General features: G+C 49.0%; 2 protein-coding genes across 2 annotated transcripts; both read right to left on the bottom strand.

Annotated features, from left to right (window-relative positions):
* Nucleotides 1-10,374: 10,374 nt before the first annotated feature.
* LOC147973184 (uncharacterized) lies at nucleotides 10,375-11,244 on the bottom strand. The gene has a single exon (XM_087524600.1). The coding sequence runs from the start codon at nucleotides 11,242-11,244 to the stop codon at nucleotides 10,375-10,377; it is 870 nt and encodes a 289-aa protein (XP_087380726.1).
* Nucleotides 11,245-19,784: 8,540 nt separating this feature from the next.
* LOC125510884 (type I inositol polyphosphate 5-phosphatase 4) lies at nucleotides 19,785-25,135 on the bottom strand. Its single transcript, XM_048676166.2, has 13 exons — nucleotides 24,155-25,135; nucleotides 23,965-24,055; nucleotides 23,184-23,258; nucleotides 22,851-22,938; nucleotides 22,582-22,686; nucleotides 21,975-22,475; nucleotides 21,664-21,799; nucleotides 21,352-21,545; nucleotides 21,157-21,265; nucleotides 20,910-21,058; nucleotides 20,573-20,814; nucleotides 20,291-20,459; nucleotides 19,785-20,213 (listed from the first exon to the last, which is right to left on the bottom strand). Exons 1-11 carry the CDS (start codon nucleotides 24,182-24,184, stop codon nucleotides 20,595-20,597), a joined length of 1,698 nt encoding a protein of 565 aa, XP_048532123.2. The 5' UTR covers nucleotides 24,185-25,135; the 3' UTR covers nucleotides 19,785-20,213; nucleotides 20,291-20,459; nucleotides 20,573-20,594.
* Between the last annotated feature and the right edge of the window lie 2,218 nt (nucleotides 25,136-27,353).

The following is a 27,353-nucleotide window of genomic DNA, read 5'->3' as shown; positions in this document are numbered from 1 at the left end:
GAAGCTGGCCGCCATCCAAGTCGCCAACACGAGGAAGCACAACTTTCAGGACTTCATGGAGACATTTATTGCTGCTGCTACCCGCATCGCAGATGGGATCGACTTGGATGAGTTTGTCGCCCCTGCCAGTCCTCCTCCTCCTGAGGAATGAAAAAACTTGCCTCGGGATGCCGAGTGTATTTTGTAATCCGTTAAACTCTGCCTTAAATTTGCCTCGGAATGCCGAGTGGAAGTGTAACAGTTAAAACTCTGCCGAGTTGTGGGCTCGAGTACTTCGATCTGAGGTCTCTCGGATATTTTAGGCTTTATTTGAACTTGATTTGTCGTTGAATCTCTTTGTGGATGATCCGTCGAGTGGGATTTGATCTTCACTCGAAATAACTTTGTGTCTGTGGAGCGGCTCCGAAGGAGAAGGTGGCAGTCGACCTGCCCCTCGCCGTCCTTGGGACATGGGAAATGTTTCACACTTAGGCGAGCGCTGGGCTGCAGCTAAGTCTCTGAGCGGGAGGTTCGCTCTCGCTCGGTAGGATTTCAAACTTAGGCGAGTGCTGACCGCAGCTAAGTCTCTTCGTAGGAGAACTTAGGCGAGTGCTGGACTGCAGCTAAGCCTCCGAGTGGGAGGTTTGCTCTCCACTCGGTAGGATTTTTTAAACTTAGGCGAGTGCTGACTGTAGCTAAGTCTCTTCGTAGGAGGACTTAGGCGAGTGCTGGACTGCAGCTAAGCCCCCGAGTGGGAGGATCGCTCTCCACTCGGTAGGATTTTTTAAACTTAGGCGAGTGCTGACTGCAGCTAAGTCTCTTCGTAGGAGGACTTAGGCGAGTGCTGGACTGCAGCTAAGCCCCCAAGTGGGAGGTTTGCTCTCCACTCAGTAGGATTTTTCAAACTTAGGCGAGTGCTGACTGCAGCTAAGCCTCCGAGTGGGAGGTTTGCTCTCCATTCGGTAGGATTTTTTAAACTTAGGCGAGTGCTGACTGCAGCTAAGTCTCTTCGTAGGAGGACTTAGGCGAGTGCTGGACTGCAGCTAAGCCTACGAGTGGGAGGATCGCTCTCCACTCGGTAGGATTTTTTAAACTTAGGCGAGTGCTGACTGCAGCTAAGTCTCTTCGTAGGAGGACTTAGGTGAGTGCTGGACTGCAGCTAAGCCCCCGAGTGGGAGGATCGCTCTCCACTCGGTAGGATTTTTTAAACTTAGGCGAGTGCTGACTGCAGCTAAGTCTCTTCGTAGGAGGACTTAGGCGAGTGCTGGACTGCAGCTAAGCCCCCGAGTGGGAGGATCGCTCTTCACTTGGTAGGATTTTTTAAACTTAGGCGAGTGCTGACTGCGGCTAAGTCTCTGCGTAAGAGAACTTAGGCGAGTGCTGGACTGCAGCTAAGCCTCCGAGTGGGAGGTTTGCTCTCCACTCGGTAGGATTTTTTAAACTTAGGCGAGTGCTGACTGCAGCTAAGTCTCTGCGTAAGAGAACTTAGGCGAGTGTTGGACTGCAGCTAAGACTCCGAGTGGGAGGTTTGCTCTCCACTCGGTAGGATTTTTTTTGAACTTAGGCGACACGGGTTCGCGGCTAAGTCACCCACTGGGGGTTCTCGTATGTAAACAGGAGTGACAACAATCATTGGAACACTCTTGACCTTGATAAAAATGAACTGCAGAAGTTTCTCTTATTACATCTTTATGGGAAGGAACTTAAGTGTAAAAGGGGCGGAGTAGTTCTGCATTCCAAGCTCGAGGCTCGTCGATCTGGCGATCAACATTGAAGAGGTGATACGCTCCATTGTGGAGGACTCTGGTGATGATGAAGGGACCTTCCCAAGTGGGAGCAAGCTTGTGTGGTTTCTGTTGATCCACTCGGAGGACCAAATCTCCTTCTTGGAAGGCTCGACTCTTCACATTCCGGGCGTGGAATCGACGCAAGTCTTGCTGATAAATGGTCGATCTGATCATGGCCATCTCCCTCTCTTCTTCGAGGAGGTCGACTGCGTCTTGCCGGGCCTGTTCTGCTTCATCTTCGGTGTAAAGCTCGACTCGGGGCGCGTTGTGAAGAAGATCACTTGGCAGAACCGCTTCGGCTCCATAAACCAGAAAGAAAGGAGTTCTTCCAGTCGACCGGTTAGGGGTGGTCCTCAATCCCCACAGAACTGACGGAAGCTCGTCGACCCAAGCACCCGCTGCGTGCTTGAGATCACGCATCAGCCGAGGTTTCAGTCCTTTAAGAATCAGACCATTTGCTCTTTCGGCTTGCCCATTCGACTGAGGATGCGCGACCGACGCGTAGTCGACTCGTGTGCCTTGAGAGGCGCAAAAAGCTCTGAACTAGTCCGAATCGAAGTTTGACCCATTGTCGGTGATGATGCTATGAGGGACTCCATATCTGAATGTTAGTCCTTTGACGAAACTGATAGCAGTGCCAGCATCGAGGTTCTTGATAGGCTTGGCTTCGATCCATTTGGTGAACTTGTCGACTGCCACAAGCACATGCGTGAACCCGCTCTTGCCTATTCTCAGTGGGCCAACCATGTCCAGTCCCCAGACAGCAAATGGCCAGACGAGAGGAATGGCCTTCAGGGCCGATGCAGGCTTGTGTGACATGTTGGAGTAGAACTGGCAGCCTCCGCACTTGTCGACTATCTCTTTAGCCATCTCATTTGCTCTAGGCCAGAAGAATCCCACTCGGTATGCTTTAGCCACAATGGTCCGAGAGGACGCATGGTGGCCACAGGTTCCCGAGTGGATATCATCAAGGATTATCCGACCCTCTTCTGGTGTAATGCACTTCTGACCGATTCCAGTCGCGCTTTCTCTATACAACTGCCCCTTTATGACTGTGAAGGCCTTAGATCGGCGGACGATCTGTCGAGCCTCTTCCTCGTCCTCTGGGAGTTCTTTCCTTAGGATATACGCGATGTATGGTATCGTCCAGTCGGGAGTGATGGCCAAGACTTCCATGATCAGGTCGACCACAGCAGGAACTTCGACTTCAGTCGGATCTGTGGCACTTTTCGGTTGTGGGGCTTCTTCTGTGAAAGGATCTTCCTGGACTGACGGCGAGCGGATGTGCTCCAAAAACACATTGCTGGGAATGGCTTCTCGCTTGGAGCCTATCTTTGCCAGGTCATCAGCTGCTTGGTTTTTCAGTCGGGGGATGTGATGAAGCTCTAACCCCTTGAATTTCTTTTCTAGCTTTCTCACTACATTGCAATAACCAGTCATAGCTGGACTTCTGACGTCCCACTCCTTCATCACCTGATTAACCACCAAATCTGAGTCGCCATAGACCATGAGGCGGCGGACGCCGAGTGAAATGGCCATGCGCAATCCATACAAAAGTGCTTCATACTCTGCTTCATTGTTTGAGGAATCGAAGTGAATCTGGAGAACATATCTAAGCTTATCTCCTCGGGGGGAGACTAGAACTACCCCAGCACCAGAACCATTCAGCATCTTAGATCCGTCGAAAAACATGGTCCAGTACTCCGAGTGAACTTGAGTCGGAAGTTGCTGTTCAATCCACTCGGCGATGAAATCTGCGATTGCTTGGGACTTGATAGCCTTCTTTGCTTCAAACTTGATATCTAGGGGAAGGAGTTCAATCGCCCACTTGGCCACTCGACCAGTTGCGTCTCTGTTATGCAGAATCTCTGACAGTGGGGCGTCGCTGACGACTGTAATGGAATGGTCAGAGAAGTAGTGTGCAACCTTCTTCGTGGTCATGTAATCCCATATACAAGCTTCTGATAGTGAGGGTATCTTTGTTTTGAAGGAGTCAAAACTTCAGACAGATAATAGACTGGGCGCTGAACCCTGAAGGCCTTTCCTTCTTCTTCCCGCTCGACCGTGAGTACTGTACTGACAACTTGTCCCGTGGCCGCAATGTACAGCAGCAGAGGCTCTTTGCTGATTGGGGCAGCAAGCACCGGCTGGGTGGAGAGCAGAGCTTTGAGTTCTGCAAACGCTGCGTCAGCTTCTGGAGTCCACTCGAACTTGTCAGACTTCTTCATCAGTCGGTAGAGAGGCAATGCCTTCTCACCGAGACGAGAGATGAATCGACTTAAAGCGGCCAGGCAGCCTGTAAGCTTTTGGACATCGTGCACGCGTACAGGACGCTTCATCCGGAGTATGGTGCCAATTTTCTCAGGATTGGCGTCGATCCCTCGTTCGGAAACGAGAAAACCGAGTAACTTTCCGCCTGGAACTCCGAATGTGCATTTTGATGGATTGAGCTTGATATCATACCTCCTGAGGTTGGCAAAGGTTTCGGCAAGGTCAGCTCGCAGGTCGGAACCTTTCCGTGACTTGACCACAATATCGTCCATGTATGCCTCCACATTCCGACTGATTTGAGTGAGTAAACACTTCTGGATCATTCTCATGAACGTGGCTCCGGCGTTCTTGAGGCCGAACGACATGGTGACATAACAGAAGCATCCGAATGGGGTGATGAAAGCTGTTTTGATTTCGTCGGGTCCATACAGACGGATCTGATGGTACCCGGAATAAGCATCTAGAAAAGACAATCTCTCGCACCCCGCAGTCGAGTCGACTATTTGGTCGATGCGAGGGAGAGGAAAATGGTCTTTCGGGCAGGCCCGATTGATATGTTTGAAATCTATGCACATGTGAAGTGACTTGTCTTTCTTGGGGACCATGACTACATTGGCGAGCCACTCGGAGTGGTAAATCTCTCGGATAAACTCCGCTGCTAAGAGTCGAGCCACCTCCTCGCCAATGGCTTGCTTCTTCTGGACGGCGGACCGTCGAAGGTGTTCCTTCACAGGCTTGAATTTTGGGTCGACCCGCAGACGGTGCTCAGCCAGCCCCCTGGGAACTCCAGGCATGTCAGAGGGTTTCCATGCGAAGATGTCCTAGTTCTCACAGAGGAGCTGGATGAGCGCTTCTTCCTATTTGGATTCAAGCGTTGTTGAGATATGAGTCGGGGCAGCATCGAGGTCGGTCGGGTGAATGTGGACTGTCTTCGTTTCACCAGTCAACTGAAAAGCTGACTCTGAAGCAGGCTTCTTGGCCCATAGCAATTCACTCGGATCGGCAGTCTTTTGGTACTCTTGCAGCTCGACCACTGCCATCTGAGCATCTGCAATCTTTGAGCCTTTCTGAAAGCATTCTTCCGCCTTCTTCCGATTGCCTGTGACAGTGATCACACCTTTGGGGCCAGGCATCTTCAGTTTGAGGTACACGTAACATGGCCGGGCCAAGAAGCGTGCGTAAGCTGGCCTGCCCAAAATGGCGTGGTAAGCACTTTGGAAGTCCACGACCTCGAATGTCAATTTTTCCTTGCGGTAATTCTTTGAATCACCGAAAACCACATCAAGAGCGATCTGGCCGAGTGATTGGGCTTTCTTCCCAGGAATGACTCCATGGAAACTCATGTTACTGGTGCTGAGTCTGGACATCGGAATGCCCATTCCTTTCAATGTTTCAGCATACAGTATGTTCAGGCCACTGCCTCCATCCATCAGGACTTTAGTCAGTCGAGTGCCTTCAACAATTGGGTCGACCACCAAAGCTTGCCTCCCAGGGGTGGCAATGTGCGTCGGGTGATCAGACTGGTCGAATGTGATGGCAGTCTGGGACCACTTCAAGTAACTTGGTGTTGCCGGGGCAACCATGTTCACCTCTCGGTTAATGACTTTCAGTCGACTTTTGCTCTCGACATCGGCAAAAATCATCAGGGTGGAATTGACTTGGGGGTATCCATCGTCGCTGTCTTCCTTGTCCTCGACCCTGTCCGATTCTTTTTCCTTATCCTTGGACTGTTTTCCTTGGAACTGCTGGATCAGGAGTCGGCACTGTCGAGTGGTATGCTTTGGGTAAATAAAATTACCCTCTTCATCCTTCTTGGTGTGGATGTGACATGGCAGATCCAAAACATCATTTCCGTCTTGATCCTTGACTTTTTTGGGCTTCCAGGTGCCCTTGGGTTTTCCCTTGAAGTTTCCCTGGGCTACGGCCAGGGCCTCCCCAGGAGCGGCTGGCTCGGCCTTCCGCTTCTGCTTCCGACTGGAATTGCCTCCAGTTTCCTGGGCGACTGCTTTCTGCTTGCCACTCCGGAGTCGATCTTCGTCTTCTCCGTTAGCATACTTGGTGGCAATCTCCATCATCCGATTCAGCGACATCTCTCCAGTTCGACCGAACTTCAGATTCAACTCTCTGTATTTAACACCTTCCTTGAAGGCACAAACTGCTTGATGGTCCGGCACGTTCTCAACCGAGTGATGCAGCGTGATCCACCTCTGGATGTATTCCCTCAGAGTTTCATTCGGCTTCTGCACGCAAGACCGCAGCTCGGTTAGGCCTGCGGGTCGCTTGCATGTTCCTTCAAAGGTTGTGATAAACACTCGGGAGAGGTCCTCCCAAGTGTAAATGCTGCTGGGTGCCAACTGATTTAGCCATGCTCTAGCCGAGCCCTCTAACATGAGAGGCAAATGCTTCATGGCCACCTCGTCATTGCCACCGCCAATCTGTACAGCCACTCGGTAATCTTCGAGCCAGGTGTCAGGCTTAGATTCATCGGTGAACTTGCCGATTCCAGTCGCCAACCTAAAATTGGGAGGTATCACTGCGGCTCTGATGGCTCGACTGAAACACTCTGGCCCTGAAGCGCGTACTCTGCTGCTGGCGAGCGCATCTCTGTTGCGGCCTTCTCGATGAGCTCTGTTCCTGTCAACCAAACCTTGAACGAGGATGGATCTCGCATCAAAGCCTGGGTCTCTGGGGTCGACTGGAATCCTCTGCCCAACACTATGAGGCGTCTGTCATCTTGCCGTCGAGGCGCATCAGACCCACTCCTCGGGGGAGGGGTTGGCACTCGACGTCGATCATCACGGTCGAATCGGTGATCATACAGCTCATTCCTCCTGTACTGATCATGCTGGCCACCACGTCCCTCACGCCTCGGGGGCGATCTCGGGCTGTGAGCTGACTCGACTGTATCTGTTGCGACAGACCGACTGTGGATCCTATTCCGCGACTGAGAGATAGCGGAATTCTGGTCTCCCGCCGCCCGGAGAAATGCTCTGATCTGTAACAAGCCCCTGCCTGCCTCCGACTGGGAGGGCTGAATTGATTCTTCTATACAGGCCGCCGCGGCCAAATTCTGAACTGGGGTTCGGTATACCTGCGTCGGCGGGAAGAGCTGGCGTCGACTAGACTCGGGAGCCCGCTGACGCGCTTGCTCGTCGAGTGCTCGCTGAAGATTCTCCAGTCGAGTGCGCTCGGCCAAGTTGGCCAAACGCGCGTCCTCCAAGGCCCGGGCCTCGGGGGTCTCTCCGATGATAGGAGTGCGGAGCGCATCGAAGTCCCGGCGGCGAAGCTCCTCTCGCTGTAATGACGCGAGAGGTTCGGGGAGATACTCGTCGTGGGGATGCGACGGATCGCCCCCACCCGCGCCTCCATCAGTGCGAGGGAAACCAGGGGGACTGTGTGTTCCATCGACCGCCAGAACCTCAGCCGCAGGATCGCTGCTGTCGCACTCGGATGCGGTCTCCACGGAGCCAGTCGACAGGTCGAACAGGCCGTAGAGGGATTCGACGGGCTCGATGGCCGCGACTTGCGGGGCTGCCGATTGGCGGGCCACGGCGTGCCTCACCCACCGCTGAAGTCTTGACCGACCGGAGCGCTTGCGCTGGTGGGAGACAGGGCGGGGAGACGATACGGGGGCCGACCCATATTGGGTCGACGGTTGCCGCAGGAGGACGCCACGAACGCATGCGCGGAAATGTGTCGCACCGCGGGCGGGGAGCGCGTCGATGTCGAGCGGTGCCTCCTGAAGCCAGGCGGAGTCGTCGATGATGAAGGTGAGCGCGCCGAGACGGATCTCGCGGTCCTTCACCAAAACTCCGCAAGAAAACATGATCAAAGGGATCGAGAAAAATCACAACTTCTCCAACTAAGCGCTAAGATTCACGCCCCATGGTGGGCACCAACTGTCGTGGTTCTAACTCTGACAGTGATGTAGGGGGGTGAGTATGGAGAGGCGAGATCCTAGCTGTGGGGAAGTTGTTACACGCGAAGTTTACGAGTTCAGGCCCTTCTCGGAGGAAGTAATAGCCCTACGTCTCGGAGCCCGGAGGCGGTCGACTGGATTATGCGTGTATAGGTTACAGGGGTGCGAACCCTTCCTACTGAGGAGGGGGTGGCTTATATAGAGTTCGCTGACCCCCTCCTGCCCTAGGTAATGCAGGGTTTAAAGTACATTTAAGATGGGGCGTTACTGGTAACGCCTCTAATAAAGTGCTGTAATGACCATGAAGACTACTTAACAGCTGACCGTTTGCCTACGGAGTGACTGTAGATCTTCTGGCAGTCGAGTGAATAGCTTCATGGTCGAGTGGTAGCTTCTTGGTCGAGTGTTTTGAACCTGTCGAGTGGGATGCCTTCAAGTCGATTGAAAGGTGATTTCTCCCAGGGGTGTCCTAGAGTAGGACTCTTAGGTCAGGTCCGTGTCCCTACCCTAGGTACATGTCTTCATCACCCGGCGTGTTGCGTGGGGAGGAGCTAACACTGGCCGCCGTTTTTTAGGGTGTCCTCTAGATGTAAGATCTTGTGAATTATACCATGTTTAAGATGGTGTTTATGCAATCTCTAATGTTTTGTTAATTTGATGTTCAAGCAGTTACCACATGAGTGTCACTGGGTCGTTTGGATTGATCCTCCTCCTCCACTGTGTGCTGCCATTACTTTTGAAGACCTGCACGCAGAGCTAGAACAAAGTTGGATCAGAAGCCACAAAATGCAGAAGCAAAACATGGAGTTGTCAAAGAAAAATCTTGCTTTGAAGAAGACAGTGAGAGAGAGAGATGAGATGCTGCTAGTTCTGGCATTGTTGTTTGTAGGAATGTGTGTTGCTGTGTTTTTTGTGTTCTAGTTTCTAGCAGTTGTTGCAAGTGTGTGTGAGAGAGATGTGTTGAATGTTGTTTATGATGCACTATTATATGCTAAATTTGAAGATCATTATGAACTACTGATGCTTGTGACACTGTACCAAATACATATTTATTCCATATGTAGTGCCAATTGTACCAAATAGAGCACATATTTTACCAAATAGAGCACATAGAGCACATATTCAATCAGGTGCCAATTGTACCAAATAGAGCACATATTCAACAAACTGACATCGTACCAAATTCAACAAACTGACATTGTACCAAATATAGCAACTTCATAGTGCATTTAAGCACACTTAGTACTAGAACTTAAGTGCATAACAACAAGATAACATCACTGGCAAATATAACATAGCACTAGAACTTAAGTTTCTTGCTCCTGGTGTTCTTGGCTGGGTTTGGAGCTAGCATTGCCTTGCTTCTAGTGTTCTTTGATGGGTTTGGAGCTTCAATTGTTGCTGCTCTTTTTGGAGAGAAACCTTTGCTTTGAACACTGCTTTCTTGCTCCTGTTCCACAACTGTTTTCTACTTGACACACCTGGGAGAAGCTCCTCTTGCTGCTGCCCTTTTATAATTTTTCCTAGGGCTAAAACAAGTGGAAGCATATCACAATTTGAAAGATTTTATAAAGAAAGCAGTAAGATCAAAACATGTAAGAATTTGTAAGCCAAGATCTTATACCTGACTGCACAACTAGCTCCTGTAGATGCATCATGTCAGGGCTCCTTTGGTGGTGGCATATGCTGCTGCAGAACATCAGGTGCTGTCTCATCCTCCTCCTCCTCTTGTATTTCTGCTTCTGCTGGTTCATTGGCTATAGGATGATCATCTGCATTGTCTGCTCCCCAATGTTCATCTTCTCCAAAGACTGGATCAACAAATTGTTTGCATCCCTTGGCTTTGTGTCCACATCTCCCACACCTTTTGCACTTGTTCTTCCTAGGACCAAGGCCTTTTCCTTCAGTGCTACTTCTAATCCTTTGCTTTCTTGGTCTGCCTGAAGCTCTGTGTTGAACAGGAGCACACAATTTGAATCCAGGATCTATAATGTCCCACTGTTGCTTGCCTTCTAGAGCTGGTAGGTTCTCAGCATAAGTAGCTCTGAACATGTCAACTGAGTAATATTTGTGGACATATTGATCTATTCCACTTGCTTCACCTCTTAGAGCAGTGATAAAGAAAAGTGCATGGATGCATGGTTTACCAGTGATCTGCCATTGTCTGCAACTGCAAGACCAACGCTCTAAGTCAATAGGGTACCTCCATTCTCTCTTCTCACTGTCAGTAGCAGTCACCTCTGCCTCTGTTGGGCTTCTCCTCACTATACTCATTTGCAAACCTTTTGTTTTCTCCATTAACACCTTCATTACTGCTGGTATGATGTAGTGCCCAATGAAATGGTCAGAGGCAATTCTGTTTCTTAAGTCAAATTTCTCCATGATATACTGCCTTATCTTGTCTAGCAGATCAACTACCTACAGGCTCTTGTATTTTTTGATTCTGGAGTTGAATGACTCAGCTAGGTTGTTATTGACATAGTCAACTTTGCTCATCTCATTGAAATCAGCTCTTGCCCATATTTTTGTGTGGTGTTCCTCCAGATATTTCTTTACTTTAGGCTTGCTTTTCAACTGGTTCAAGTGATAGTTGTGTTTCTTGATGCTACAAGTTAGTGAGCATGGCCACAAATTATCATCATAAAACTTCCCCTTGAATTTCTTACTGAAATTTTGGGCCAAGTGCCTCATGCACTCTCCGTGCTCCACTCCAGGGTATACATCCTCAACAGCAGTTTCCAATCCCTTGCAAGCATCAGTATGTATCACTAAACCTTCTGGATGACCTATTACTTTCTTTAGGTTGCTAAAAAATGAAGTCCAACTCTCAATTGAATCCCCTTCCAAAACACCATATGCAACAGGAAACAACCAGTTGTGTCCATCTAGGGCACATGCTGCCACAAGTTGCCCTTTGAACCTACCAGTCAGTGCAGTAGCATCTACAGCTAGGTATGGCCTACACCCCTCCAGAAAACCTTTTTGACATGCTTTGAAGCACACAAACACCCTTCTAAAGCACTCCTTGTAGAACTTCTTGTTATTAAGCTTGTACTCAACTGTGTGCTTCTCAATTTCCACAATATTGCTTGGTGATGCCCTCTCTACTTCAGCTTTGAAAGTATATAATAGCTGAAAGCAATCACTATACTTTCCATACAGTTTGTCAAGTGCAATCTCTTTGCCATGGTAGCATCTGTCATATGGCACCTCCACACCATATTTCTCTAACAACTTGCTCTGAATTTCTTTAGGACCAATTCCTGGATTTGCTCTGATCCATGCCATAGAAGCATCTACTATCCATCTTCTTTTTGCAGCTCTCAATCTCTGAGATCTATTCACACTAGGACATGTATGCTAATATGGGTTGACTTTAATCTGAAACAAACCAAAAAAACAATGAGATTAGTACAGAAAATGCAATACCTGAAAATAAACTAAAACAAAAATACAATACCTGAAACAATGTGCTCTTCCTCATTAAAGAGGCATGCAGTCTCCACTTGCATCTCTCATAAGCACATTTGACAATAAACCTTGTTGGATCACTTTTCAGAGTAAGGAACTCAGTTTCAGACTTGATTGAGAAGCTTGCAACTGCATTTCTGCAGTCAATTGCACTAGAGAATACCACACCTTCATCAATACATGGATTTTCCCTGTCATACATCTTTACAGGTTTGTCCTCTTCTGCATCTTCAAAAACTCCCATCTCAACATCCTCTTGCTTCTCATCATCATCTGCATCTGAAAATTCTGTAGGAATGTACTCTTTATCTGCTGCATCTCCTTCATCATTATTGTGCTGGACATATCCAGGATATAGAACCTCATCCTCCACACCGGGTGCATCAGGCAATGCCTCCTCCACAACAGGATCAAGTGGCTTCTTTTGGTTTTCTTGGATTTCATTGACACTTGCAGTTGCATAAGCACTTGGTGTTCTAGGAGCACTTGGTGTTCTACTGCTAGCCCTAGTTCTGGATCCAGATGGCCTGAAACTAGATGTGTTCACACATCTCTGGCCTCTAGTTCTTTGTATAACTATGATTTCCAAATTGCATGACATAGTTGCTGCATTACTTGCAAACATCAGACCTAACTCTGCATCACACTGCATAGGGACCCAACAAAGTTTGGAACTATCCCAATATCTGATCTCCACAGCATCAAACAATCCCCATGGATACTTGGCACAAATGGCAGCCCTAAAATTAGTATATGAACTAGTGTTGTCCACAACAAAAGGAAATGTGAATCCACAATCTTTTCCTTTTGTACCAGCAGAAACTAGAACAGTGGTCTCCATTCGAACTGAAAGAAAGAACGCTGTAGCTGGATCCATCCTATGGGGGAACAATATCCAGTGATAAAACGCACAAACTTTAGACTAAACCCTAAATCCAAGTAAATCTCCTATGAAAAAACCGAGCAAATCAGGTCCAATACTAACCCTGGGGGAATTTGCCGTGCAGATCCGCCCCTTCTTGTCGCCATTGGTGCAGATCCGCCATCGCTTCTCGCCGTTGGTGCAGATCCGCCACAGGAGCTTCCCTTGTCGCCGTTGGTGCCTCCGCCGCCTTCTCCGCGCTGCAATGGAGGTGCGCTGTTCCTACCACCACAGCGGCCACCGACGACGCTTTCTCCACTCTCCCCCATCACCTTGCAATGGATCTGGCCGTCCGCCGCTCGTCGCCGCAATTTAGGGTTCGTCAGAGGGAAAAAGAGGGAGCAAGAGTGGGGAATGAGAGAGTGTGAGTGAGCACGGGGGCAAGCGGTGTCCAAAGTAACGCGTCGTTTGCGGTCAAACGGCGCTCACTGGACGGAGACGTGCCGGAAGGGCAAAAACGCAAGGGGAGCGATCAAAGCTGGGCAAGACCGCGTGTTTTCCAAAATTATGGGCAAATCAGTTGAGGGTGACCCAACTAAGGGCACAGAAACAATTATCCCTTCTTTTTTCCCTTATCAAATCTTCAAATTTCTAATGGTATTTTTACTTTCCTCCATCGGTTAGAAAATTGTTCCAGACTTCAAAAAAATGAATTTACACTAATACGACTTTCAAAAAATATCATTCAATTTGCAAATATTTACCAATTTTGAAAAAGTTTAAATTTCTTAAATCTTATTTTTATTTCAAAATTTTGAATTTAAAACGATTCACGTATTTCAAAATGTGATAAATTTCAAAAAATAAGAATTTGAAAAATATATCACAATTAAAAATAAAGTTCTAAATATAAAAAAATTCAATAATTTGAACAATCTTCCTGGATTTCAAAAAGTATTCCTAAATTCTACAAAATAATCACAAGATTGAGGAATGTTCCCTAATTTAAAGAAAATGAAATATGTTCTCGAATAAAGAAAAAATAAAAGTATTTAGGAATTTAAAAAATAATCACAAATTTATAATTGGAAAAACTGATAAATGATGAGAAAAAGAAAAACCAAAATAAGACTAGTGGGGATATAATAAGAAATTGATGGGCCCACATACATAGGGAGTAACCTCAAGGAACTTGGGCTGGCCCAGTCTGGCAAGCTCTCTTGAACTAGGTTTTTTTATTCATTCGGTTTTCCTTTTTTTGATTTTTTATATATGATTTAAATCATTTATGAAGCTAAAATATATTAAAATAAAAATAATAATTTTATAATAATATGTACCGCATGTTTAGAAAAGTTCTTTGTAAACCAAAAGACATATTTACCTTATTATAAAATAATTCACCATATATTAAAAAAATATTTGCCCTACATTAAAATGTTCGCTTAAAATACTGATTGTTTATTAAGAAAAATGTTCACGTATAATTAAATAATACTTAGGATGTATTTCTAAATTATCACCATATTTTAAAAACATTATGGTATGAAAACTGTAAAACGGAAGAAAACATCCCATAGAAAAAATGGAATAAGAAACTTGATAGAAAATTGAAACAACAGACAGCACAAGAGAATAAAAAAGGTAAAACTACGGGAGCAACCATTGAATTAGAACTGCGCATAAACTCCCCCACTGGGCCAGCCCAACACGACTCAAATGCTAGCATCGTGCCTTGCCTAGTTTTCAGAGTCAACTAGATTTCGGGAGAAATTAATTATGGGGTATTTATTTGGGTTTTTTTTAGTTTTTTTTTTGGTTTTTGGTTTTTAACCCTTATTTTTCCTGGGTTTTTGCGGATTTTTTTAAGCATTGCTTTTCCATGGAATCACGATATGTGCTTCTTGAGAAACACGGTTGTGCTTCCCTAAAAAGGGAGAAGCACAATCCGTGCTTTCGGAAAAAGGGAAAAGCACAGTTGCGCTTCTAAAAAGGTGAAAAAGTACAACTGTGTTTTCGGCTTCCTATATTTTTCATGGTTTTTCGGTTTTTGTTTCTTATTTCCCTTTTTTATGAAAAAAAAGTTGGTCAAAAATTTTCATCTTGGTATTGTTTTTGCAGATCTCAACATGAGAAATCCATAGATTAAAATAGTTCGTGATTTGGTCATACGGTTAAAAAGATAAAATGTTTCGAAAAATATACGAAAAAAGAAGGAAAACCTCATTGGTTACAACAGGTGACACATATGCAGTGCATCACTTGTTAGCACCAGAGAAGATGGGAGTGAACTTTGTAAGGGGTATCCCTTGATAAGTAATTTCGATATATTTTTCACCACGTGGGGAATAAGACTCACGGAAAAACCTATCAGACACGTGTTGCGTCGAACTGTAGGCGCTTCGCACACGCGAGCAACCAAGCGACACGATGGGCCGGTCCATTTGAGCAATTTTTTCTTTTCTTTTTCTCGTTTTTTGTTTCTATTTTTCTTGTCTTTTTCTTTTCAAGTTTATTTTCATATAATTTTTAATTTCATTCGAAAAATGTTCCATAATTTCGAAAAATATTCGTTCCTACAAAATATGTCAAAATTTCACAAAAAAAGTTTTTAGAAAATCAAAATTAATATTTTTCAGGATTTTCAAAAAAAAGGCACGGTTTTGCTTCCGCGAGCTGTGCCTCTCGAAAAAAATCGCGAGTCACATATTTGCTTCCGCGAGAAGGTGTGAGGAAATATTGCGTACATGCAGTGCGTCACTTGTCGCAATCTGAGAAGATGAGAATGACCTTCACAAGAGGTACCCCATAAATTAGTGATTTCAGGCAGATAGGAGCTCCGGGGACTCACGCCTAGAAAGGGTTCCTGTTGGGTCTGCATGAGTCCAGTATCAGAGTTTGGGCCTTTCCAACTGACGCGAGGCCATTTCTATTTTCTCCAAGTTTTTTTTCGAAAAGGGAGGACTTCCCGGTCTCTGCATCAGAACGATGCATACGGCCACATCAAAGTTTTCTCCAAGTGTCCCTTGGTTTTCTCCAAGTGCAACAGAGTTATGCGCAAACATTGTGACGAATTAATAAAGCTTTGTGAAATTGTCTAAAAAACAGAGTTAGGCGCGAGACTGTCTAGCACACACCAAGTCATTAAATAAAAACCAAGTCATTCGATTCGATTCCATGGTCACCGTACAAAAAAATGGCATTCGATGGTTCTCCTACCACGAAGAGGAAAAAGGAGGTGAAGTTCCTGCCACTGTACACGACGACACGCTGCATGCACGCGCTGCCCGCACGTACGTACGTACGTGCATGCATAACTCGCGACTGCCTGGTTTGGCCAGTTATTATGAGCTGCGCGCCCGCGTGCGTGCATGGCCGGACGGGCACGTACGTGCATCGATCTGCCCCGCTCTGTCTGCATGCCGGGCGTCGACTGCAGCGCACGCGCGCAGGGCGCAACGCGGTGTGCAGTAGGAGCAGCAAGCAACGGCCAGTGGTGTAAAGACGAGCCATTGCTGCTACAGCAGCAGCTTACTAGTACGCGCATGGGCATGGCACACTCCCCGCACTCCAACGTAGTACGTACCGAGCTTGAGCTTGCGAGAGCCCGGGCGCGCACGTCCGACTCGCTGGAGAAAAGACACAGACGACGAGCACCACCGGCCTCGATCTCCGCCTCTGCCCGGCCTGCCGCGCGCCACATGACGTACGTCAGCCCAGCTCCGCTCAGCTAGCTCACACACACGTCCTCGCAACCCGTGCATGCAGAGGCCAGCTGACATGGGACGTGGCGTGGCTGAGATACGTGAATGCAGTGCAGGTGCACTGGAGTAGACGCAGTTACTACTAGCTAGGAGGGTTCGAAGCCATGCGTGCACCGGCAGTGCGCCGGTGCACGCACTGCACGGTGAACTCGACCTCCGGAAACGATCGCGGCATGGCATGTACCCGACGTGTTAATGCAAAAGGGCTGACCTGCACCGCTGCACCGCACGTTCATCCATCCATCAATCTGCGTCTGACCACCACCTTTTCATTTTGTTTTCAATTCCGGCCGGCCGACCGAGAGGAAGCCCTTCTCCATCAACAAGGCCACCTGCAGCTGCAGGGAAGGGCCGTCTCGAGATATGTGCAGGCTGTGGTCGTCGCCATGCTGCCTGCACTGCATTTCTTCCTTGGTTTCTTCCTGGTTCTCTTCGCCTCGGCCATGCCAAAAAGAAAAAAACAACAGGGCCGGTTTTGGATCAATTGCGAGGCCGATTAGATACTAAAGGAGATGGGCCTCCAGTACCCGGATGAACACAAACGATCCGATCCGCCTGCCCCTGGAGGCCTCTTCTCTTGTGTACCCAGTTTGCGTGTTCTTCCTCTCGAAACGAAGGCAGAAAGAGAAGAAAAGCCCACGTCGGCCACACCCACACGTACTGCTCGAGACAAATGAACAAGCGGAAGGTTCTGCTATACTGACCCACCTGCACCCAACGAACCCACGATCGACACGCTGCACGCGCGCCGACGCCTGGCGCTGCATGCGCATGCAGCAGGTGCAGCGCGCGCGCGCGCGCGCGCGCACACACACACACACTTAATCCATGACACGACAGGCAGACAGACTGACTGATGGCTGCGCGCGTGTGTGCATGCATGGCCAGACGCACGGATGCATCACCTGCTCTGCATTGCCGTGGCATGCACGCGCCGGACGGACGCATGCCTTTCCGATGACCCGGTGTGCAGTAGCAGAGCAACGGCCAGCGCTGCTGTAGAGACAAGCGAAGCCGTCCTCCTGCTGAAGCATGCAGCACGACGTCGCCGCGCAGAGCACACCACACCCGCACAGCCCCCGGACTCCAAGGTACCGGAACTGAAAGCCCACACACGCAGCAGAACGAACGTTGTGCATGGAGTATTTGTTGTGTAAACCCGACGAGCTGGAGGAAGCAACAAAGGAGAACAAACAGAGACGACGATGACCGTACCACCGGCCGGCCTCTGCATGCCCGGGCGCGACGTCGCGCGCGCCCAGTGCGTGCGTGCGTGCGTGCATGGGGGCGTACGTCAGCCCAGCTCAGCTTGCTCACTGCAGACTGCACATCGCAATCCGTGCATGCAATGGGACGTGGCATGGCCGACGTAGAGTGGTACGTAGACGCGTGGTACGTACGTAGGGGTAGTAGCTGAACTGTAGGAGTACGTATGTGCTGAAGGTAATAACTGATCCTGCAAAAAGAAAAGAGAAGGTAATAACTGCTACTCCTCCGTAGCAGGGAGCCGTGGGTGTGAGCAACGCGCGTCCTGGCACGGCACGGCGAGAAACAAAACAATGGCGGCACGGCACGCACGGCCGATCGTTCGGACGTAGCCGATGATGGCTGTGTCCGTGCCGCTCCTCGCCGGGCTGCTGCTTCTCGACCGAAACGATCGATCAGGTGGAAGCTGGTATGGACTCTCGTTCGTAGCAGCAAGCATTTCTTTCATTCTTTCTTTTTTTTTCTTGCACGGAAGCGGCAAGCAGCTACTAGAGGCGTCGACCGTGACATCGACGGTGACAGCAGTAGTAATAAATCTCTGTACACATGTTAGGTGTGGTAGCTGTACCTGTACGTATCCACCACTCCAGGGCTGAGGTCGGTGCACTGCATGCAGTACCACGTCATTTAATTTCAATAGCACTTGGATCCGATCCGAGCTCAGTACGTACCTGCCACAGATGAACACCAATGTCGTCGCATGGACGAGCTAATCCGCCCGTAATTGCACACGGAGTACCTTCATCCAGAATTCTGGATTACTGAAGTCGTTAGGCCGTGGTGCAAACTAAGCAAGGCATACGAGGAGAGGCGATGCAAAGGGCTGACCTTCACTGCACACCCATCCATCAATCTGCAACAGTCAGATCATCCGTCCATTCATCCATCCGTCGCCTTTTCTTTTTGTTTTCGTTCCGGCCTGAGGAGAGGAAGCCCACGCAAGCATCCATCGCTTGCAGCTTGTTGCAGGACGCAACAGCCGGCCCGGCGGTGCACAAACTACGTAGCAGCGGCGAGAGAGACATGTGCTTGGATCCACAAGGCAAGGCAACGCAACGTTCAAAAAAAAACAAGGCGAGGCAACGCAGAGGTACACCGCCCACGGACACCTGCACTGCGGGCTGCAGGGCGCCATGCCGCGGCCGGCCTGCGCTCGGAGCGCTTCCTCTTCGGTCCGTCCCTCCTTGATTTCTTCCCGGTTTCCTTCGTCCCGGCCATGCCGCTAGCTCCAGGGGCCAGTGGCCATGCCGCTGGTGTGAGATGAGATCGATGGTCAGTCAGATGACGATGACGACGAGAAAGAAAGAGGCAGCGGCAGGACGCAGGAGAGCAGGGCAGCGCCATATTGCCATGAGCCCCGAGACGTACGTCACCGAGCACAGTCTTCTCGGTCGGTCACCGGCAACGGCAATGTCGATCCAAATCCAAATGCAAAACTTGGGCTTCCGCCCCATGTATCCTACTGCTAGAGTGCTAGTTTGTTTGACCCTGGTACATGCGGCTGATAACACGCATGGCATTGGCATGCATGTTACGACTTATGAATGGACAGTGTATATTCTGGCAACCTGTTGATACAGAAGTGGTAGAATAATACCACTGACGAGAAACAGTCGACGCTCGATCGCCGTAACAGTCAAAAGAAGAACCAGGGATCGCTCAAAGCATCCGGCATGCCTTTGTTTTTTACCGGCTTTATCTTTTACTTACTGCCGCACACAGCCCCAGCCGCCCTTTATCTTTCAACCTTCCCGCTAGATCTCCCATCTCTGAAATGTACTACCGCAAGTCCCTCAGATCTACTGCTACTAGTGTACGTATTGTGGGTTTTCACCAAAGTAGTAAAGCAGTCAAGGGTCAAAGAACCAGCCATTAACTCCGAATTAACCGTGACGGTTAAGTGCGCCGTACGCCGGCAGGTGTGAGATCGCATCACGTGACTCCCCTCCGCCTCCGGCCAGGGACCAATTAAAGCGGGTCGAGTCAAACCTTGTTCTTTCATTCATCAAGTAGCCAAAGAACGTTGACTGCAGAGCAAGCAACAGGGAAAAAGAACTCAGGAGATGCTCCACTTGGTTCAGCTAATACTATCCCGATGCTCCACTTGATTTACCCTGACTAAGCACAGTAACTTCACATGATTCGGTTTTTTTTTCGCCATAGTTATGTGAAAGTTGGCTGAATTTATAATTTGGGTTAGTCGATTTTGCGGAAGGAGGAATGGTTGGAGCAGGAAGAAAGCCGGAGGAAGAAGAAAGAAGGGCCGCCGTTGGATCTTAATCTAATGGCCTAGAAAATCGATTTTCAGGGGACTTAGGTATAACCATGATGAGGCACTGCACCATGTATTCCAATGAGGTAACAGGCCTCTAACCAAGGAAAAAACACAATGCATGCACCGGGCTTCACTTTCCCATTTCATGGCATAGCAACAAGCAATGAGTGAAGCAAATGGAGGCATCATGTAGCTTCTGAACCACATCACCGGAAAGGCAAGCATATGATGACAGCTTTGCAAGCCTCTCAAGTCACATCAACACATATCATTCCCCCCTCACACCACAAAAATCATCATCCGGAAAAACTAACAGCTAATTTCGTTGGTCCAATCCAAGTATCATTCCCTCCGCCGAACTGCAATGATTCTACACCTCATGCCGATCCTACATACACTGGCCGCCAGCTTGATTAATTTACAGGGTTTCCAAAGGAGAAAAGGGGAGAAGAAGAAAAAAGGCGATGATTGGAGCTTGCTGATGCCTCTCCTCCAAACAAAGGGGCGACATTGACAGCCGGTTGAGTTGTATAGTCAGTGATGTGAGCTGGCCGATTCTTCCGATGAACAAAGCTGTTTGCCGCGGGCAAATTGTTAGTTGCAAAAATGCCCAACTATCCTGCAATAGAGAGAAAAATGTTAGGCCAATGTGAGATTTTCAGAATTCACTCACGGGTAAAGAAATCGGGTTTTTACCTCTATGTTAGCTTTTGCAGCTAAATGTTCTCCACGCATCTGTCCTAGGCTTTACATCTGGGCGGTTACTAAAATGTTACAAACATCAGATGGAAAAATATTGGACATTCACATCTGATCATCCAACAGATCTTGGAGCCAAGTTATTCATCGGTGAGGACCGGTCAGCCTGCATTGCATAAACAGAAAAGATTGTTAAACAAAAGAAATGCATATAAAAGAGGCAGTTCTTAATTGAGAAGCAACTGGTCAGCTTGCACATACAAAAAGTGCGATACTTACTTATAGCATGGAATCGCCTGAATTAGTAGAACTTTAAGTTTCCATGGCTGTGAGAATATGGCAACAGCTCTTCCACCTCAACTCTAGAGCTGAAATAGCCCAGGTTTCTTCTCCTCTGGTGGAGAATTTCAACCTCCGCCATGAAAATACTGTACACTGGTCTGTGATCGGAGAAGCGTGATTCTCCTCGGACATATGATAACTGAATGAGGCCGGTACCATGCCACAAAATACGATCACACCTTTGGTAAGAAAAAGAAAAGCTTAGTCAGTAAGTTCCTTTCAACTAGTACTAAGTAAATGTTATTCTGGTTGACTAAAGTACTAAAGAAGTTACCAAGCTGGCGTTCGCCTCTTTTCCTTGGGACGCACACCATAACCAGAATACCGGTCTGAGTTGAAAGAGTATTTATATGTTGGAGGAAAATAAATTCTTCCTTCTTTCCATCCCGGGAAAACACGTCCACATCTCCGCTGTATACGAAGCTGTTCGAAGAGAAGTAATTCAAGCATGGCACTGAAATGAACCTTGCCAAGCATGGCCCGAAAACAACATTTCCGTGTAAAGGAATAGAGTAAATTACCTGATCTCTCTCCAACAGTTGCCTCCAGTTATGTGTTTCAACCAGAACTTTTGCTGACGAGTATGGAAGAGAAATCCGGTAATTCAGATCACCAAGCCATAAGATACGGCTGCAATTAGAATGAAAGATAAGTTAGCAAAAAGTTTTCTCTGGCTTCCACATTACTATGTCGAATAAGCGAAAACAAATACATACTCATGTTCAAGAATTGTTTCTGGTGACTTCACATCACCACATCCGCGGACACGAGGAAACCTTGTCTTTCTTAAGATCTCCATGACATCAGAATTTCTGCGCAATTCATCCCCCTCCTTTTCCCCAGAGGTCAAATGACAACAGACAAAACAGAAGGTTGTATAATGCAGAGACATGCTTATTGATATAGAACCCTGCAGCAAGTGAAAAGGAGTTTGAGAATTTTTATATAGTATAATAAGCTAATAACAATGAAACATACAAGATTATCGAAATCAAGTAAGTGTAACTAGTACAATGTACATCATTTACCTTATTTCCAAGATAACCCATTAGTCCTCTACCTACGCAGGAAACTTTCAGGTTTCTTATATCGTTTCTTATTTCACTGCGTACCCAAACTGTGAGAAATATGCCAACCATTTGTTTGCTGGCAACCAAATAATACCTGGTGCAAACACAATATTTGTGTTAGTGCATGAACTTAACAAAAGCATCATCATGAAGTTACGAGTACAACTGCTGAGCACAAATTTTGTAGATAATTTTAAATATGTTCACAGAGGGTGACTTAGAGGAACAAGCATATGTAAATTTTAATGAAACATGCCAAAATATAATACCTAGAAGTATTTGGCTGCTCATCATCTTCTTCCATAGGTGTTGAAGTACCATAGCCATATGGGAATGGTGAGAAATATGTTCCATTACTTGTATCCTCATCAATATATTCATCGCCTGGTGATCCGATACACTGGAAATTTCCATCAAAATCACTTGGTCTGCCTCCAATGTTAACTGGGTCACACACACTAAACCTACGGTCCAATCGTGGTTGTGAGAACATATCATTTCCTGAAACCCTTAAACTCCGACTAAGGTTCTGGAATGATCGACGGTGGAAAAATGATGAGCTATCCTGTCTTCTCAATGATCCCTCAAAATCAGCATCTAGTTCCACAACTGGATCAGGGACAGGGGATGGCGTGCGATAGCCACCATGACTGCTAGGCCCAGGATTCTTGTTTAGCGTCCTCCTAATAAGTGATACCCACTTCTTTGCTGGAACATTGTCTTCGGTACCAAGAACATTTCCAGCATTCAAAGGAACAATTTCTTGAAATCTGCAAAGGATTAAAATGGATAGTTAAAGGTCAAGCTCAAGAGCACAGTACTTATAATGTACAAAATTTACATTATGAAGGCCTCAGAGGCTTTGACAATACATACCCGAGCACATAGATATCAGCAGGGGGTGAAGAATGGAGCCAGTCATCTAAATCTAACCCCCTTGATGGGCATTTACCACCAACATTCCACGTCGAGGCAAAGATTCTGCACAGATAAAGGAAGCAGCATAATGATACACCAGAATGCGCCAGCCAAGTAGAATTGCGAAAACTAGCTATGGTAACTATGATCTGAATAATATGAACAGTATTGCACCAAATCCCTATTACTACAAGGCAAAGTAGCACAGAGAGTGAAAAATGTGGTACCTGTAATCTTGAGCTTCTGTCAGGCGTGACACATCAAACTCATTTCTTGATCTACGAACGCGGTCAACATTCCGCTTCAGTGACCGGTCTGTAGTAGGCACATAAGGAACAACAGAAACAGAGAAATCAACAGTCAGATAAGTAGGGTTGCTCCAAAAAAAACAATCAGATAGGTTGATTGTCTATATTTACATCAATTTGGCAAAAGAGGCATAGCAGGTAAAAAGAGAGCTCTGACCAAGCAGCAACAAAGAAAGAAAAGAGGTAGCTGCGATTTTGATGTCCGAAGAGAGAGAGGGGGAGGGGAGCGTGGTCCAAATGCTTTAACTGTACCAGTTCTGCTTTTCTTGGCAGCGCCTGCGTCCCTCTGCGAGCAGCTGGTCCTCCGTTCATCACCACCATCCCGTCCTGCGTCACTAACACAAATTTAGACCTAGACCAAGCAGAGGCAGTGAAAATGCAAAGGAAAATAAATCTGTTTCAGACAGATTCTTCATCAGTAGCTCTTCATCCCTGGGATCAAAAGTAGAAACCTCACCGCGGTAAAGAAAATGCTGTTGTTGACATGAGAAGCATGCGAAAAGATCCAGGCAGCTCCGGACAAACAAAACATCTGCCTGCTTGGGGAAAGGCGTTGTGATTGGGACGTTCTAAGTACTTGTACACCATTGATTTGAGACCGGGGAGGAAGTGAGGCGTGGAGGAGGCCGCGTCCTATGTGAAGAAACGAGACCCTGTTCGATGGGGACCTGACCGGTGCTAATGCGTCCCTGAATCAATGCTTGGAACATGGACAGGAAACGTCCGATGGAAGTGAGGAAAAATTACGGGCGCGGAGCGATGATGGGGAGGCCATGACTGAAACCGCATTCAACAAACGGGAACCTTCGTTCCTAAACCGCACAGCAAGCAAGGATGCGCGACCAGCAGCTCGACGGAAGCAACGAAATGCAGGAAAAAGCAGCGGGTGTCTAGAGCTGTACCGCACGGTTGATTAATCTTTGCTAGAAGTACCACAACTTGAAATCCAAAAGGCTATCATCGTGAGAGAAAAGCAGAATCCTTCCTGCTCTGATGTTTGACCCAAATCCTTGAGAGAGAAGGCATTGGTTACCTTGGGTGGTGGCGTCGTAATCCGCGTGGAAATCCTGCGCCTTGCCCTTGATGTTGAACCACTTCCTGACGAGGGATTTGGACCAGGAGACCTGCGCATTCAGAGACGACGAATCAGACGCCGAAATCGACCAATGGCGGCTCGAATGGAACGAGAGATTGAGGAAGAAGTAGGGCGGCGCGCGCAGTACCTTGCTCTTCTTGTTAATCTCCTCCCTCATTGTCTCATAGCAAGCCGGAGGGCCCTGAACCTGAAGCAGCAGGACCAAATTTATCCGCGCCTGAGTGCCGGCGGCTCCGAGTCGACTCTCTCCCCTCCTCTCCTCGGTATGGCCTGGTATGGAAGGTGGTGTGGCCGCGGAAGGAAAGCTCCTCAAATCTGGAACCGAGTTGCCTCTCCGTTCCACGGAATCCCGGAGTCGGAACAGGGGAAGCCCCCAAATCTCGGACCGAATCGGGCAGCAAGAGGGGAACGCCGCCGCCAATCTCGGCTGCCGGGGATCACGCACGAATCCGGCTCGGCCTCGACCAAGAACCGCTGCCCCCAACAGATGAACTGAACCGAGGGAGCAATGCCGCTGCTCAGCACGGCGAGGAAGGAGCTTGCTCGGGTATCCCCGAACCGAATCACCGGAGGCTTGTGGCCGGGGGGTTAGTGGAGTGAAGGCTACTGGTACTGCTGCCGCTACTGCTGGGAGTTGATGCTAGAGTGGTGTTGTGCGGCTGGCTTGTATGTATGCGGCGCGGGGGGGCGTACTGGTCGGTGTGCAATGCAACAAACAGCCAGCAGAAAAGCCGAGGAAAAGAAAGAGAATGGCGTGTCCGGTTGCGGCGAGGGCGAGGGCGAGGGCTTCCGTTCCTGATCCGCTATGTCTCGTCTGCTCTCGCTCGCTGGAGCCCCCTCCCTCCCTTTTATCCTCGCCCTCTCGCCTCTCTCTGCTCCTTTGTTTAGTACTGGTTCTAATGGCGACTGGCCCTCGGCCTGCTCGCGCGAACCCAGGGCGCTAAGCTTAATCTATGCCGCAAATCCGAGCCGGCCCCGTCGCCGAGAGCTTGAGGCTCGGGGGGATGAAAAGGTGCGACCTAGCTAGGCATGCACGGCCAGCACGGGCAGAGGAGAGGAGCTGAGGAGGAGGGAGAAAGGGAAGGAAATAACTGGGCGGGGCGACGTAGCCGGTAGCCGTGCGTGCGCGGGCATTGGTGACATGCCATACACCGCGGGTGGGCCTTTCCCGAAACGAGATTTCGTGAGCGCCGTTTCGTGCACACTTGCCGGAGGGAGCGGGCCCCGCGGGGCGCTGTCGCGTGTCGATGGCCGAGGGGGGCCCGGTGGGCGGGCGCCTGCCCCACCGTCAGCCGCGGTTCCTGGTCGCGCCAGTTTCCATCTGGCTGTCTCCTCTCCCGATGGCGCCCCGGCGGCCGCTGACAGGCGGGTCCCGGGTGGCGCACGGGCCTGGCCCGCCCGTCGCCGGCGTTTTTACTCCTCGCCGAGGAAGCCGCCCTTCTCGCACGCTTTTCCCTTCCTCCCTTGGATGCGCCTCGCCGCGCACGTGCGTGTGTTGGTGTAAACTCTCGGTTTACATCGACCGATCGTTCCTCGCAACAAAAAAAAAAAAACAACAACATCGACCGATCGATCAACACTGGCATAGGTCCACCGTCTGAACGGGCGCGGCTGGGTGGATATTCAGAGGGTTTTTTTTTCTATGAAATTTCCTCGCCACCCTGAAACGTGAAAGGTACTGCTGTCGTCGATTTCCTTCTTCTTCTAGTAGTAGTAACGGCAGCAAGAGACGTACAGTGGCCTCCAAATTAGGCTGACCAGACGCTGGACGCATGCGCACAAAAGGTTGCCCTGAACAATAATATCTCCGCCGGAACTGCTCACACAGCGGGCTTGAGATGGATCGACAGGGTTACTACACACGAATAAAGGTACCACTCCCACAGAATCAGCACGCGCTTCGTAGCAAGCTTGGAGTTGGACGTTGGGCATGGCGTCCATGGATCGCTCCTTTGCATGCATGCGACCCGCCCGGGCTTTATGGGTCTACGTGTCCAATATACGATCGATAGCATGCATGTGTCAGCACTCCCGGAGTATCAGGACTGCGGAGTGTCAAGCTTAATTAGTCCTTTCACGTTCGCCCACACACACACAAAAAAAGCTTTTTGTATTTGGTCACACACACAAAAATGTTTACGTGACTATGAGTTTTCCTCCTTCCGAAAAGCAGCTTCTAGGGTTTTCCTTTCTCCCGTTCGCCGCGCCTGCGAGGACCTCGGGTCCTTGCTAGGTGAAGGGATGCCACTCTCCTTTTTGTTTGGTTCGTCATTTTGGTCGAGGCTGTGTAACTGTGGCGATGTCATCTAGTAAGGACAAGAGTATCTTCTGCTGGGCGCCTCCCTCATACGCCCGGGCAGACAGCCTGATCACTGACCGCTCAAAAAACCCTGTCCCAGACGGTCGCCTCAAACCGGTCTCAAACGCTTAGGCTAATCGGTATCCTTTCTATCCAACCCAAATATGGGGTGGATAAGGGGTGGCCCAGGCGTGATCGGATGCGTTTGTCACATTGGATCCGGCCCACGCTGGCCCACCAAACCCACATATAATCGTCCCCATCCGCTCCGCCGACCAAACCCTAGCCACTCCACTACGTCGCCCAAGCTCCCGTCCGACGTTCTCCGGTCTTCTGCAGCATGGCGGGCAGCAGACCTGAGTACTACTCCTCTAGATCAGTCAACCTCCGAGCTCATTCCACATGGTCCCGAAGAGAAGATGACCGTTCGACTTGCGCTTCACCGTTCAAGGGAGGAGGCCGCCCGATGGCGGCGCTCAGACTCCTTCCGTCGGGAATCCATTGTGTGTGCCCAATGGCACATGGATCCGCTGCGAGGTGTGTCGCCGCTGGCTCACCGGACACAGTGCAGTCCGTCTTGCGTCCAAACGCGGTGGCGGATGCGCAATCGCTTCGTTGGTGCGCCGAGGCGGAGGTGAACGCCTGGGTGTCGTCGGATGCAAATATGGCAAGGTGTGGCACGGGAGACGTCGAGACGGCGACAACCTTCTCGACGGTGGACATTGGCAAGGAGGAGTTGCATTCTCCGGCGCCCCGTATGGTGCACGGCCAGCCCGGGCGATGAAACCGTGTCATGGACGAGATCCGTTTAGAGTAGGTTTGACGTTGTTTGTAATAGTATGAATTTGAAGTTTCTTAATTAAGGTATCCATATGTGGAAGAGATTATTTGAGGCGTGACCCGTTACGGTCGCGGACGCGCCCGAGTGCGTCCGCGAGCTTTTGAGGGTCGGATTTGTCGTCTCCGGTCGTAGATGCTCTAATCTCCCCCACGTCTGACCGTTGTCTTTATGTGTGTCTATCGTTGT

This window comes from Triticum urartu, chromosome 5A, assembly GCF_056163025.1.
Source record: "Triticum urartu cultivar PI428250 chromosome 5A, HENAU_Tu73, whole genome shotgun sequence".
In the NCBI taxonomy this organism is placed as follows: domain Eukaryota; kingdom Viridiplantae; phylum Streptophyta; class Magnoliopsida; order Poales; family Poaceae; genus Triticum; species Triticum urartu.
Note: the sequence above shows the minus strand (reverse complement) of the source record. Positions and strands in the feature narration are given on the sequence as shown.

Excerpts from the sequence above, each read along its gene's own strand:
- LOC147973184 (XM_087524600.1), bottom strand. The coding sequence starts at position 11,244 with ATGGCATGGATCAGAGCAAATCCAGGAATTGGTCCTAAAGAAATTCAG.
- LOC125510884 (XM_048676166.2), bottom strand. The coding sequence starts at position 24,184 with ATGAGGGAGGAGATTAACAAGAAGAGCAAG. Across the intron at positions 22,939-23,183 it reads TGCCAAGAAAAGCAGAACTG|ACCGGTCACTGAAGCGGAAT; the intron begins GTACAGTTAAAG and ends TGCCTACTACAG. Across the intron at positions 22,687-22,850 it reads ACAGAAGCTCAAGATTACAG|AATCTTTGCCTCGACGTGGA; the intron begins GTACCACATTTT and ends TTATCTGTGCAG.